Source organism: Octopus sinensis, linkage group LG1 (assembly GCF_006345805.1).
Source record: "Octopus sinensis linkage group LG1, ASM634580v1, whole genome shotgun sequence".
Classification (NCBI taxonomy): domain Eukaryota; kingdom Metazoa; phylum Mollusca; class Cephalopoda; order Octopoda; family Octopodidae; genus Octopus; species Octopus sinensis.
The window spans coordinates 93377303-93392950 of NC_042997.1; the positions used below are offsets into that span (position 1 = coordinate 93377303).

The window sequence follows — 15648 nt, forward strand, 5'->3', positions numbered from 1 at the left end:
CCAAGAAGTAGGATTGATTTAATTTATTACACTTATAAGATGGAGTCCCTGCATGACCACAATCCTATGACAGTAACCAGTAAAATATTTTCTCAAAAACTAAATGTCATCTATTTTAGTAATAAAGATAGACTGTGAAACTAAAGCTTTAGAGAATGAGGATCTTTCTTCTGAATGTTCAGTTTTTCTTCACACTAACCAACATAACTAATATTTTACTCTTTAATAAATAATTGACATAGTGTCAGATGTGAAATTGTGTCAGATGGAGAGAATGTTTTTATTTCAAGCAAGCAAAGAAAATCTTATTTAACTTTGGAATAAAAGATGCGCAAAAGAGTGATGAGAGATGTGATAGAAAAGAATAACAAATAAAATTCAAAACACATTTATAGATTCCTAATTTTTTCTGCATAATAATTCTTTTTTTCTGTGTTGTTTTGTTGTATAGAAAATGGCAAATTTGATCCTCAAATGTACATTGATGAACCATTGCTAAAAGCATTAGAACTGTTTGAAAAGAATTCATTGAATATTGAAAGCCTTTTTGACATACTTCTTGAGTTAGTAAGAAACCCTCTGAAGGTAACTAATGTTAATGTATTATTTATTATCATGTTTAATTATTCAACAGAAAACTGTTTGGCATATCAAAAGGTTTATTATTATTCTGCACTAATTAGAGCTAATTTAATATTTAAATACTAGATTCATTTTACTAGGCTATTTTTTATTAATAATTTGGAATACCATCAATGCTCTGATTTGATACTTACATTTCGTTTTGTTTTTTTATGGAAAGACATTTATGAGAAATAAATAAATCTCCCAAGATAGGACTCTAACTTACGAGAGGCAATCTCCTCAGATAGCCTGGTATAAACTATTCCTCCCACAAACATATAAAACACCTTGAGCTAATTGCTCAGAGGTCTGAACTCTTAGCCTAATATAGAAATCTTTATATATAAAACTGAAGTTGTGTGTGTGTCTGTCTACTCCGATTTAGATTCCTAACTACATCCACATTTTGCGATGCAGTTTAACCAAAAGCGGATATCTTATAGTCGTGATTTATATCGAGCCCTTCTAGGTATTAACGTGCATCTACGATGAGTCTACGATTTAAAAAATAATTTACCATCATTTTTCCGCATTTTTAATGCATTTTTTGCTCGGTTTATATAAGGGAAGTAACTCTCTAAAAATGCTTATATAGTTATTTCCCTTACAAACCCGAGCAACGCCGGGCGATACTGCTAGTTTATAATAGAGAAGAACAGGTCATTAAATTGACCAGAGTGTTCTTTTATCCACTTATATTGATTTAATATCCATTTTTACCATGCTAGCATCGCTTTTGACAGAGATTTATATGAGGCTGGATTTTATGGAGGGGGACACTTTTCCTGTCACCAACTCTCATCCATCTTTTAAATTTTTCAACATAAATAACATATATATAGACAGATAGATAGCTAGATAGATAGCTAGATAGATAGATAGATAGATAGATAGATAGATAGAGAGAGAGAGAGAGAGAGAGAGAGAGAGTATGTGATTGATTCCTGCAGATTCTCTCTACCAGTTCTCTTGCATGGCATTGGCTAACTTGGATCTATAGAAGAAGACAGTTACCCAAGGTGCCACACAGTGGAATTGAAACCAAACCCATGAAGTTACAAGACAAAACTACTTAGCCACAGCCATACCTGTGTTAATTTTCAATGAAGTCCAAGATCTGGCTGGATCAACACTTCATCTTATCCAATAGCATTAAAGGAACAGATAGAATTACATACATACATGCATACATACATACATACATACATACATACATACATACTACATACATACATACACATACATACATACATACATATAAAATACATATATTTTATAATTTTTATGTGAGAAGTGCTATGACTTTTACATGGCTTGCAAGGCTGATGATATTAATACCGAGTTTAAATAACAGCCTGTCAGTGCCTATCACAAAATCATGATCTAAGTGCTGATCATGAATAAAAGGACAGTTTATTATAATTCACTTTCTAATAGGTGAAACTATCCAGCACTCCTCAGTTTCACTCTGTTCCTACAACTTATAGGCAGTGAATAATACTGCTTTCTACTGCTTTATTTATTTATTTATTTATTTACTTATTTATTAGAGCTAGATGGATGGGTCAGTCAGCAAGAGGCATAATACATTGTCATTGGTTATATATATATTTACTACAAATCTCTCAACTAGTTGTCCATTATCCTATCAACGTTGTCATTTACACATCATTTAATTCAATTAATTCAAATTTTGAACTTTAAAATATTTTAAACATTACCATGTTTTTATCAGCAAAATCTTTGAATTTGTTGTTTTAATTTCTTTACTGTTTGACTGATAATTTCATTATTGTACTCTGATCAATGTTTTATGAGTACTTTTCTCTCCTTAAATTCAGGTGAAAGAATTAATGAAAGTAAACGATTGGGAAGATTTCTGTAAAAATCCTGGATCACTTTCTCAAATGTTCAATTCATCATCACCTAAGACAAATATAACACGCATTCTGAAACTACTGTGTGACAATGAACTTGTGAAACTCAATGTTCCAAAACAAATCTTAAGCCTTATAAGTAGTCTTGATGGATTTGAAGATTTACTAGATGATGTAAGTTGAATTTTCCATATTTTGTAATAATAGTAATAATAATAATAATAATAATAACAGTAATGATGAGGTGGTGGTGGTGGTGGTGGTGGTGGTGGTGGCTGCAGTGCCAGTAGCGAAGGTAGCAGGGCAGTGGTGACAGCAGCCAAAGTGGCAGCAGTGATGGCAGCAGTGGCAGAAGTAGCTGCAGTGGCAGCAATGGCAGAAGCAGTGGTAGTGGCAGCAGTAACAGTAGTGGCGATGGTGACAGCAATAATCTCTTTTCTGTGCTGCAGAGGACATTACAAAGACAAATTGCATAGTGTAGAAGTTTACTAAAAAATCAAAAGAGGAGAAAAGAATGAAATGAGATTTAAAAAAATATACATAGCATACAAATAAATAATAATGATATGGTCGTCCAACTAGGGCTAATGAAGGAACCCTACAGAGCCATGATCACACTGACCACTAAGGACAAGTGCCCTTTCTTAACTGGCATTTCCTAACTAACAGATGCATGCTAAGAGTAGATTCATTGACTCCTCCTGTTTTCTATACTGTTATCCATATTTAAAAAAGTTTCCTGGAGAACATGTTTCTCTCCCAACCTTCATTTTCCTTCTAAGTAGAGCTTGAAAAAGTCAGTGAGAGCTTAACCAAAGAGAATAGTCTTTCTTCAAGATTTTCAGTCTCATCCACTATACAACTTCTTTTGCATAGCCTCCACATTATAGACTTGGTTGATAACCAGATTCATCCTATGTATGACAATAGTCAGTAATACCTGTTCATTAAAAAAGTGGGAGCAGAGAAGATTGCAAAATGCAACAAAAATTTTAGGAAAACAGATAAGTAAATGAGTGGAAATTTTACTGGTGAGTATGTTAAATTATAAGGCACTAAAAGAAAATGACTCTTCCCAAACACAACAGAATATGCTTCAACGCACAAACTCACATAAAGAATCTTGCAAACCAAATCCCAAAACGAAATATGCACACACACACACATATATATATATCGTAGAAAAGCCAGCAGCTGCAGTGTTTTTCCAGGAAAAGACCTCTTTATAGATGTATTTAGTTAAAAGCACAATCTACTTTGAGACTAACTGAAACAGAATTACCCTCGGATTCTCCCCAAACAAACATTGCAGCTACTGGCTTTTCTGTGATATATACATGAAAATCACACCAATTGACTAAATTTGAAATCAGTGTATAAACTCAAGATTAAATACAATAATAGATTATTCCAATAATTTGCTGTATCTAACATTGGCTGTGTGGTAAGAAGCTTGCTTCCCTACCACATAGTTCCAGGTTCAGTCCAAGTGCATGGCACTTTGGGCAAGTGTCTTTTACTATAGCCTCAGACTGACCAAAGTAGATTTAGAAGAGGAAACTGAAAGAAGCCCATTGTATATGTATATATATATATATATATATATATATATATATATATATATATATATATATATATATATATATATATATACATATATATATATATATATATATATATATACATATATATATATATATATATATATATATATATATATATATATATATATACATATGTATATATTCATGTGTGTCTGAGTTTGCTCCCCACTATCACCTGACAACTGATGCTGATGTTTTACATCCCTGTAACTTAGCAGTTCAGCTAAAGAGACCCATAGAATAAGTACTAGGGTTGATTTCTTTAACTAAAAATCCTTTAAAGTGGTGCTCCAGCATGGCCACAGTTATATGACTGAAACAAGTAAAAAAATATATGAATAAAAGAATTTACAGTCATAAACACCAACGACATATCACTGTAAGAAAGATACTCTGTCTTATTTTGAATTTTTAAAATTTTTTCTTTACAGTTTAACAGATCAATGGTAGTCAAGGATCCTTCAAAACTGGCCATAAATGTATCAGCTGTTGTAAAAGAAATTGAGCACTTTGAAAATTTATTGATGTTGTTATCCCTCCCGAAAGAACTCAACACCACATTACCTGACAAAATGGAAATAGTTTACTATAAAATGATAAATGTACTGACAAAAAAGCTGAAAGAAATGCAAAACATCTTGAGTGCAGATGGGTAAGGAATTCATTGAATATTTGTTACATAATCAGTTTAAAACTGACTTAAGATATTAAGATGAAAAGTAATGTAGGAGTTTGAACATAGGTAAGCTGTAAATGTTTGTTCCTTCTCGAGCCATGCCTGGCTCATTAGGGCCGGTTTCCTGGTTTCTTTGGCATATAGGTTCCCCACCTGGATGGGATGCCGGTCCGTTGCAGGTGAGCCACAAGATGCAGGAGGAAAGAGTGAGAGAAAGTTGTGGCAAAAGAGTCAGCAGAAGTTCGTCATTACCTTCCGGAGCCATGTGGAGCTTAGGTTTTTCGCTCATAAGCACACACATTGCCCGGTCTGAGACTCGAAGCTCCAATCCCTCAACCACGAGTCCACTGCTGTAACCACTAGGTGGTGTGCCTCCACAAGCTGTAAATGCAATGAGTTGAGAAAAGTGGGGCTCTATGTTTATAGTATGTTAGACTAGGAGTCAAAATGTTGATAGTTCTTATCCTATCTCCAAATAAATGAGAACACTTGATTTATTATGTTTCTCAGTGTGCTTGTACATATAAGCATAAGAATGCATGTGTGTGTGTGTGTGTGTGCATCTTACTATATCATTCAGTTCATCTCACTGCTTCGCTTATATATCCAAGTGGAAAATTTCAAGAAACACTGGCAGTTAATTTAATGGTCCAGTTTCATATGCATAGGTGCAGGAATATCTGTGTGGTGAGAAGTTTGCTTCCATACTTCGTGATTTCAATTTCAGTATTTCATTCACACTGTGTGGTATCTTGGGAAAATGTTGTATACTATAGCCCGTGGGTGGTTAAAGCCTTATGAGTGAATTTAGAAGATGGAAACCAAAAAAGTTGTAGTATATACATAGAAACACACAAAAGCCGTTCGATTCACTTCAACATGTAAGTTTAATTTGTCAAAATATTTTCGTCACTATAAGACCGCGACCTGTGACAAATTAAACTTAAACGTTGAAGTGAATAGAACAGCTTTTGTGTGTTTCTTAAATGGCTTACAAACACCTTCCACGCTGCAATTGTTTTTGTTCCAGCACACGATCTCAGATCAAATCACTTGCTATGCAAGTACATCTCCGTAATATATATATATATATATATATATATATATATATGAAGAATAAAAAGTTTTGAATGGTACAACAATGCACTATAATACATAAAATGGACTATATACATGTTGTAATTTAGTTATCCATAGTCCGATGATATTTCGGAATAAAATTCCTTCTTCAGATATTCTTTGATGGAGTCGTTGCTATAATCGGTTTTCCAACAGCTTTTCTTTTTTCAGAAGTGTCTCAGCTGTGGTCTCAAGAAGGTTCTTCCGGGATTCCTCATGAGAAGTGCGTGAGGTTGGCTATGTCTCAATCTCGTGTGTGTTGGTACATCTGTAGTGCTGCTTCTAAATTATGTATTATACATGCAGCTTCTTCTTTTTCCCTTTCTTTTTTTTCTCTTCTTGACAGAAGAGGGAAAGAAAGAAGCTGCACGTATAATACATAACTTAGAAGCAGTGCTACGGATGTACCAGCACACTCGAGATTGAGACATAGCCAACCTCACACTTCTCATAAGGAATTCCGGAATGACCTTCATGTGATCACTGCTGAGACACTTCCAAAAAAAGAAAAACCATTGGAAAACTGATTATAGCAGTGACTTCATCTAAGAATAACTGAAGAAGGAATTTTATTCCGAAATATCAGACTATGGATAACTAAATTTCAACATGTATAACCATTCAAAACTTTTTATTCGTTACAAACCATACAAAATGCTTCAAGCGAACTACAATATTCTCATATATATATATATATTATATATATATATATACATACATACATATATATGTATGCATATATATTCTTTTATTCTTTTTTCTTTTACTTGTTTAAGTCATTTGGCTGTGGCTATGCTGTAACTTAGCGGTTCGGCAAGAAAACCCCAATAGAATAAGTACTAGGCTTACAAAGAATAAGTCCTGGGATCGATTTGTTTGGCTAAAGGCGGTGCTCCAGCATGGGTGCAGTCAAATTATTGAAACAAATAAAAGAATATATATACATATATATATATATATATATATATATATATATATATATATATATATAGGCTAAAAAAGGCCCTCAATGTTTGTTTTTTTTGTCCTGTTTTTATTCTTTATGTGTACTGTATTTTTTTTATATTTGTATTTTTATTTTGTATTCGTATTTTTATTTGTATTTTTATTTGTATTGCTTTTACGTCCTGTTCTTGTCACATTTTTTTCTTTCCTTGTTTTTACCCCTCTGCAAGGGAATTTTATTTAATTCCCTCGCAGGAAGGATCGGTCCGACGAGTGTGTCCTGTCCTTACCCTCGAAACATGCATGGAGTCGAACCGGGGACAGCTGATGAAGGGGAATGTTCCTTGTGTTGTTTGTCCTGTGTTCTGTTTTTTCGTTGTTAAAAAAAGTCCGTTCCCTTGTTTTTATGTTTTCGTTTCTCGTTGAGTTCTACGTCTATTTGTGGTATCCTGTACTCACATATATATATTTATATATGCATGTATATATACATGTAGATGTAGGTACGTACATATATGTATGTATGCATATATTTTATTTATTACATTATATATATATATATTATTCAATAAACACAATACATACACAATAATAGACACAATGCAAGCACAAACCACATGTGATATGATAGGTGGTTTGTGCCTGATGAATATGTTTGAGATATTTCTGGACACATAAAAACATGTATTTCGTCTATTAGATAATATTTGTCTCTCACCAGATAGATTACTTTTTTGTTGATTTTACCATCATGGAACAGTTCATTAAATATATATATATATATCACAGTTAATTTATTATTTCTATTCCTCTTGAGCTACCTAAGTACCTGTACCTCTGTTTTCTCTCTCTCCTCAGCCTCTCTCGTTTTTCTCTCTAACTCAATTTCTCTATCTCTCTCTCTCTCTTTTCAGACCTTTCCCAGGATATGATTCTATTGATGATATTTTGGACTTGGGGTACAGTTCCCTCCCATTTTCAATCAAGCAAAGTCTATTTTTACAATCTACCTCTCTAAATAGAACTCAGATTGTTTTTAAATTTCTTGTTTCCCAGATTCAAGCAATTGATGGTAAGTTTAATGCTCATTTTTTTATGAAAGGATTTTTTTTTCATTTGGTTGGAAATAAGGCCTTTTTTTTTTAACTAAAGAGTATAGTCAATTCAGTTAATCTCAGAATCATCATCATCGTCATCATTGTTTAACATCTGTTTCCCATGCTGACATGAGTTGGATGGTTTGAGAGAAGCTGGCCAGCTGGGTAGCTGTCCAGAGTCTAATTGTATGTTGTAGTATGGTTTCTATGGCTGAATTCCCTTCCTAATGCCAGAATATAACTATATATTGTATTGACATTAGATGGATGAGAACAAATATTTACTATGGTAATATTTAAATATGGAGGCATGTGACTTACTGGATAGGGTGTTGTGTTTATTATGATTGGATCCTGGTTTTAATTCCTAGACCAGGTGATGGATTTTGTTCTTGAGCAAAACACTTCATTTCATGTTGTTTCAGCCCACTCAGCTAGCAAAAATGAATAACCCTGTGCCAGACCATCAAAGAAGAATATATATGCCAAAGAATTTGGGAAACTGACCTTATGAGATTATGGCTTGAGAATGGACCTTTGAGCTTTTTGTTTTTTGATATTTAAACACAAGCTAAATAGTGTAAGGCAGTGTTTCCTAAATCAAATTCCTTAAAAGTTCCTTTGGCTAAACACAATGATAGGTTTCATGCAAAAGTCCTGGAGTTCTATGAGATCTTTCTTTTAATCTTTTACCAACAAGCCATGGGAGTTGAACCCACATCTCACAAGACTCCAGCTGAGTGTTTTACCATTAATCTAAACTGCCTATTGTCAACAACCTCTACTAATTTTAAGTGCTAAATAGATAGCTTTTAGAAATGTAACAACCATTTGTTTTAGAAGTGTCAAATGTATATCATATGATGCAGACAAGAAAGTAATATTTTAAATGCCGTATCACCATTAAAACAGCAGAAAAATTGAGTATTATTACTCTTACAAGGCAGGAAAAAAAGCACTGCGCTGGTGTCTTGGGGGATGTAAGTTCAGCTCCCATGGTTGTTTGTTGACAATTTTGACTGCCTCATAAGGGTGATAATACTCAATTTTTCTGCTATTTTATCAGTGGTATTACTTTCAAACTATCATTTTCTTATCTGTATCATATGATACATATTTAATGCTTCTAAAAGCAAATGTAAGTTTGAGTAACAAGGATATATAAGTGTCAATTCATTATGGCCATTTTGAACAACTCCTTTAATTGATCAATGAAAGCATTACATCATTACAAAGAAAACTATTCTCATCAGATGACCACATAGATCTCAAGCATAAAGGACCAGTTAAATTTAGCAGCAGAATCACTGTAAATATTTGCTCTCTGTTGATGATATGAATATGAATATCTACCTTGTCCTTTATGCTTGAGGTCTATGTGGTCATCTGATGAGAACAGTTTTCTTTGTAATGATGTAATGCATCCATTGATGAATTAAAGGAGTCATTCAAAACAACCCTAATGAATTGAAACTTATACATCTTTGTTACTCATTTATATTTTACTCACCTACCCTGGAATCTGTGCTTTGGAAGTATTTGGAAAGGATCTTCATATAAAGTAGATGTCTGAACAAAGAAGAGTGACTTTAATCACTAAGTTTGATCGTGCCATCTGCATACGCTGCATGAATATCAGGTGGAAAATATTTTGTGTAGAGTTTGATATTCACCTAATATTTTTTCAGTGTGCAAATAAGCTCATCCTAACAAGGTGCCTCAATTTAAGTGCCTAATTCAGCTGAATCTAAATTACATTTATATATATATATATATATATATATATATATATATATATATATATATGATGGGCTTCTTCCAGCATCTGTCAACCAAATCCACTCACAAGACATTTGCCCTTGGTTCAGTGGGACTGAACCCAGAACCATATAGTGGTGAGGCAAGCTTCTTACCACACAGCCACACCGTACCTATAAAATAAAATACGTTTTAATAAAATTTAATGATTTTTTTTCAAATGACAGTAGCATTCATAATTTTTTTTAAATGATAACTTTCTTTTATGTGAATAAATTTTCTGAGAATCAATATTTCTTTTCATTAAGCATTTAATTAATAGGGGCAGCTATGGCACTATGGTAAGAAGTTTACTTCTCAACCACATGGTTCTGGGTTCAGTTCTAGTGTACGAGACCTTAGACAAGTGACATCTATTACAGGCCTAGGCCAACTAAAGCCTTGAGAATGGATTTGGTAGATGGAAACTAAAAGAAGCTTGTCATGTGTGTGTGTGTGTGTGTGTGTGTGTGTGTTTCTGTGTTTTTGTCTGTGTGTCTGTGTGTGTATTCGTTTCTGTACCCCCATCACTGCTTGACAACTAGTGTTAGTTTGTTTATTTCCCCATAACCGAGTGACTTGGCAAAGAGACTGATGGAATAAGTACCAGGCTTTAAAAACCAATAACTTGGGTCAGTTCATTTGACTAACCCCCTAAGGCAGTGCTGTAGCATGGCAGTAGTGCAATGACTGAAACAAGTAAAAGATAAAAGATGAAAGTAAAATCTAAACCCAAGCTAGCATGGAAAACGGATGTTAAATGATGATGATGATGATGATGATTACTCTGTCATATGTAATGCATTTTTATTCAAATAGTTTTGAAATATTCATGCATTGTCTTATAGCTTTGAGGTTTCAATGATGCGATTGTTAATTTTAGAATGTTAGTGTAGGTTAGGTGAGAGAGGTTAGATATGACCAGTTTGAATGTTAAAGGCAGTGCTCCAGCATGGCCGCAGTCAAAATGACTGAAACAAGTAAAAGAGTAAAAGAATAAAAGAACATAGAGTACTTGAGACAAATTTGACTGGTTTGAATGCTAAAGAATTAAGGTGAAGGAAATTATCCACAAAATAGAAGCATAATTTCTATGATTCCTCATTTGGAAAATTATATAGGGATCTGTGATGGAATAAGTTTAAGAACAGCTGCCATAAGGCGAGGAGTTTTACCAACTCTAAATGCTTGTTGCCTATTGCATATGACAAAATACAAGGGTCAGTTTAAGATAACCTTCATTTACTTCAAATCATAATAGATTAATCCTTTAAAACATTGTATAATTATTACCAAATATTTTTGCTTTTGAGGAAGATATTGCTAAAACAAGTCAGTCTGTTAGTGCCCAGCTGTCCTCAAAATACATCTATGGCAGGATTTAAATTCATGCATGGGAGATAAAATACATGCTAATGTTATTATTTTCTATGGAGGTACGTGGCTTAGTGGTTAGGGTGTCAGCATCATGATCATAAGATTGTGGTTTCGATTCCTGGACCAGGCGACACGTTGTGTTCTTGAGCAAAACACTTCATTTCACATTGCTCCAGTCCACTCAGCTGGCAAAATGAGTAACGCCGCGATGGACTGGCGTCCTGTCCAGCTGGGGAACACATACGCCATAGAAACTAGGAAACCGGGCCCATGAGCCTGGCTAGGCTTTAAAAGGGTGCATTTTCTTTTTTTTTTTTACAATTTTTTAGGTCTTGTGCCAAAATTTGAAATCAATATTACAATTTCCAAGGGCAGTTAGCTGGCAGAATCACTAACACATGAAGTAGAATGCTTAGCAGCATTTCATCAATCTTTATGTTCTGAATTCAAATTCCATCAAAATTGACATTGCCTTTCATCTTTTGGGTTCAATAATATAAGTACCAGTTAAGTACTGATGTCTATATAATAGATTTAACCCCCTCCCCTCAAATTTCTGGCCTTGTGCCAAAATTTGAAACTAGCAATACTATTTTCTGTGGCATGATGCTTTTTTTTCTCTTTTCTTCTCCTAGTTTTAATGATACAAGAACTGCCACCCCATTAATTTCACTAACCATTCTACCCCAATCAGTAATAATCCTTTCTTTATTTCTATTTAAAATTTCAATGAGGGGACTAGTCAGTTACATTGATCTCAGGGATCAACTGATACTTATTCTGTTGACCTGAAAAAGGCTGAAAAGCAATGCCAGCCTCAGCAGAATTTGAACTCAGAACATAAAATCAGAAGTAATGCCAGTAAACATTTTTGTTGGCATGCTAACAGTTCTGCCAGCCCATCACCTATCCCAATTTCTAATGATAAAATATATAAAGGTTGTTCATTAATATAATCAGTCTGTAATAAGTTTTATATTTCATACTGTATTTTTAAGTTTGAAATTTTATCAAAATCTTTTATTTTTGTTCTTGTCTTTGTCTTGTTTATTAAAAACTTTCCATTTGAAAAATTATTCGTAAAAAATACTTGTAAATAGAATGTGTAAAATCTTAGGAAAATGAAACTGTGAAGACGTATTTCTGTAAAAAAAAAAAAATTCCTCTGTACACAAACTGAAATTGTAATAACTTGGCCAAGTGAATGAAGGAGACTTTACATGGTCATTACTGCCAAATTCCTTCCCTCTTAGAAAAAGACACACTGGACAATGTAGTCTGGGTACACTATTCCTAAAAATTAAAAATAAAATGATCATAGTTTGACTGTTCAATCATAGATCAGCCTGTTAAAGGTTGATTTGAGGTTAAGCAACAACAGATTCTAAATTAAATAAAATTGTATCAAGCATATTGTGAAATCACTATTTAGTTCTAATTTTCATTTTATGTGTGTTTATGTATTGTAGACTCTCCTGATATCCTGCATTATATAGAGGCATCTGCAAAATTATTAAAGTGGTTCCAGTTAATAGAAAGATTGCCAGAAGTGACGGATGTTGTTTTAAGCTTGCTACTTGATGTTCTTAAAGACCCACATAAGGTAAAAAAATTTCACATCAGAAATGAATACCAAATTGAAACAGGCATTTCTTGATGTGAAAATTGGTGTCTTAGGCCTCAGTCTTAAAATCCATTAAAACATTATACCTTCATAGTATGGTTAGAAAGTTTGTTTCACAACCTTGTAGTTTTGGGCACATTATGCAAGTGTCTTCTAGTATAACCTTGGACAGATTAATGCCTTATGAGTGAAACTAGATTGATGGGAAAATGCATGAATGACTATCATGTGCGTGTGTGTGTGTGTGTGAATGTGTGTGTGTGTGTGTGCATGTGTGTGTGTGTGTGTGTGTGCGTGTGTGTGTGTACATGTGCAACATGTGTGGCTATGTATGTATCTCACTACTTAGTGACACACACTTAGGTATTGGTGATATTTATTTTGTGTCCTGTACAAATAATCATAATCCACAACCTTAATGATTTGAGTTGCAAATACCAGTAGATTACCTTACTTGGAAAGCAAATAAGACTTGATATAGAGAAAAGTCATCTGGCTATGCAAGTTTCATCCAACCCATATGAGTTCTGAAAGATAGCTAAGGCCCAAAACTTAGCATATCTATTTATCTAACTTTAAATGTCAGTTTTTCTACATACAACTGCTTACCTTTCGTGTTTTGTCTTCAACTCTCACCTAGTTGTATATACTTGTGTATATAGTTATGTATCAACTAATTGTATATATCATTATGTTAATTTGTTTAAAATTATTTATGCATTTGAGAAACTGTTTGAATATTTATCAACTTTTGTTAATTTAAAACTTAATTAAAAAAAAAGATTATAGAAAATTAATTAATCTGTTTTTATTATTTAAATATATAATTTTTCCAGCTTAAAATGTTGCAAAACATAGAAACTGTGGATAGCATTTGTCAGAATACAACAGGTTTCCAGATTTTGGTTCCATCATCAATCTTAAATGGCAAAACTAATATCACTGCTTTACAAGTAATATTCTGTGACCTATTGATGGATGTTAGGAATGAAACCCAATTAACTTATTTGATTGAAATGTTGGAAGGTCTGCCTCAACTTATAAAACAGGTAATTAGAATTTTGTCTTTGAAAATAATTTAAATTAAATGTTAGATTACAATCAGGATCCTTTCCATATTTTGGTTAATGATTAATTTTGATATCACCCCTCTCTGTGTTGCTGAAGGAGTCTAAACATTGCCAGATGCTTATTTTTTAAAATTATACCTATTAGTTATACTGTCATAGTCTATTTAAATATGGCAGTTAATAATAATAATGAAATACAATGGTCAAATTCAGACAAAATGGCAAACTGCAGTGATTGATTATGTGAAGAAACTGCACATGATAGGATAATGGTTGTGTAATACTATTATCAATTACACTAATGAATCATATGAATAATATTCCTTTGCTGTATTTACTTATAACCATTTGTACTTTCCCTTTGAGAGTTAAATGCCTTGTCTATGAATATAATGGAACACCAGTATGAATATACAAATCCCAAACCAATCAGATTACTCCAGATGTCTAAAGAAACAAGTGAAAAAATCCTTTTACCATGTATTCTCTTCATTTCCTACATTGAGACGACATTTTCAATTTCCAGCGGTGGTGCCCCAGCATGGCCGCGGCCTTCGGGCTAAAACATTTTTAAGGATTTAAGGATCATCCCAGATATTAAGGCAGTGAACTGGCAGAATCATTACCACACGAAGCAAAATGCTTAGTGACATTTCATCTGTCTTTATATTCTGAGTTCAAATTCTGCTGAGGTTGACTTTGCTTTTCATCCTTTCAGGGTTGATAAAATAAGTACCTGTTGAGCACCAGGATCAATTTAACGGAATTATCACCTCCCCCAAAATAGCTAACCTTGTGCCAAAATTTGAAGCCAATATTATCCCAACAATCCAATAATTTACAAGAATTGCTATTAAATATATTTCATTGCTTATACCTGGAAATATATACTTCTTAATATGGAAATATGGGAATTTGTTTAGAATTATGGGAATTTGTCTGGAATTAAAAGAATTTATTTGTTTCATCAAAATTTATCAGCTTTGTGATATCTCTAACCATGAACCATTTCTCTATACTATTTTCTCAGCTTCAAGATGTTGGAAATATGAAACCTGATACTTTTTTGCCTGGCAAGTTTTATATTGAAGTAGCACAAACCAGCATGCAACTTCAAAAAGTATTGACATCACTTCTTCATCAAGGCATTTCTTCCAAGCTTGACATCTCCCTTTTAGACAAATTTAAAACTGAATATCTACACACCTTACAATTGTTTGCTTTACAATGGGATGCTATCAGTAGTAACTATGACATAGACAGGTAACTTTTTGATGTTCCTTTTAATTTTTTAAATATTACTATGCATTATATATATATATAAGTAAATAAATGGAGTTGAACGCAGATGCTATTCAAATTCTTTTACTTTCGACATGTTTTGAAAACAAAATTGGTTTTATTCCAAAGGAATAAATGGTGTAAAAGAATGCAATCTTCTCATCAGGAAAGAAAGAGAACCTATCTCAACAACAAGACATTATAACAATTTCCTGATGAGAAGATTGCATTTTTTTACACCGCTTATTCTTTTGGAATAAAACCAAGGTTGTCTTCAAAACATATGTTGAAAGTAAAAGAATATGAATAGCATCTGCATTCAACTCCATTTATTTACTTATACTATACAAATTACTGCACATTAACCCAGAGTTTCTACCTTTGAATAGATCACTACATCCTTGTTACTTGTGAGAATTTTGCTACCCTGGTAACTGTTTATTGTATTTTCCATGCTAACGGTAAACAAAGGATAATTCATTCTTCCATTTACATATATATATATATATATATATATTTGACAGTTAAAAAATTAATGAACTGTAATCTTTTATACA

General features: G+C 33.1%; 1 protein-coding gene across 2 annotated transcripts in view; it reads left to right on the plus strand.

The window, feature by feature from the left end:
• LOC115214454 overlaps positions 1-15648 on the plus strand; it is a 365440-nt gene that overhangs the window by 200105 nt on the left and 149687 nt on the right. For both annotated transcript variants that reach the window (XM_029783667.2, XM_029783655.2), the window contains exons 41-47: positions 452-585; positions 2466-2675; positions 4537-4757; positions 7760-7917; positions 12586-12719; positions 13577-13789; positions 14841-15073. In XM_029783667.2, coding sequence (XP_029639527.1) covers positions 452-585; positions 2466-2675; positions 4537-4757; positions 7760-7917; positions 12586-12719; positions 13577-13789; positions 14841-15073 — 1303 coding nt within the window. The remainder of the gene's footprint in view (positions 1-451; positions 586-2465; positions 2676-4536; positions 4758-7759; positions 7918-12585; positions 12720-13576; positions 13790-14840; positions 15074-15648) is intronic.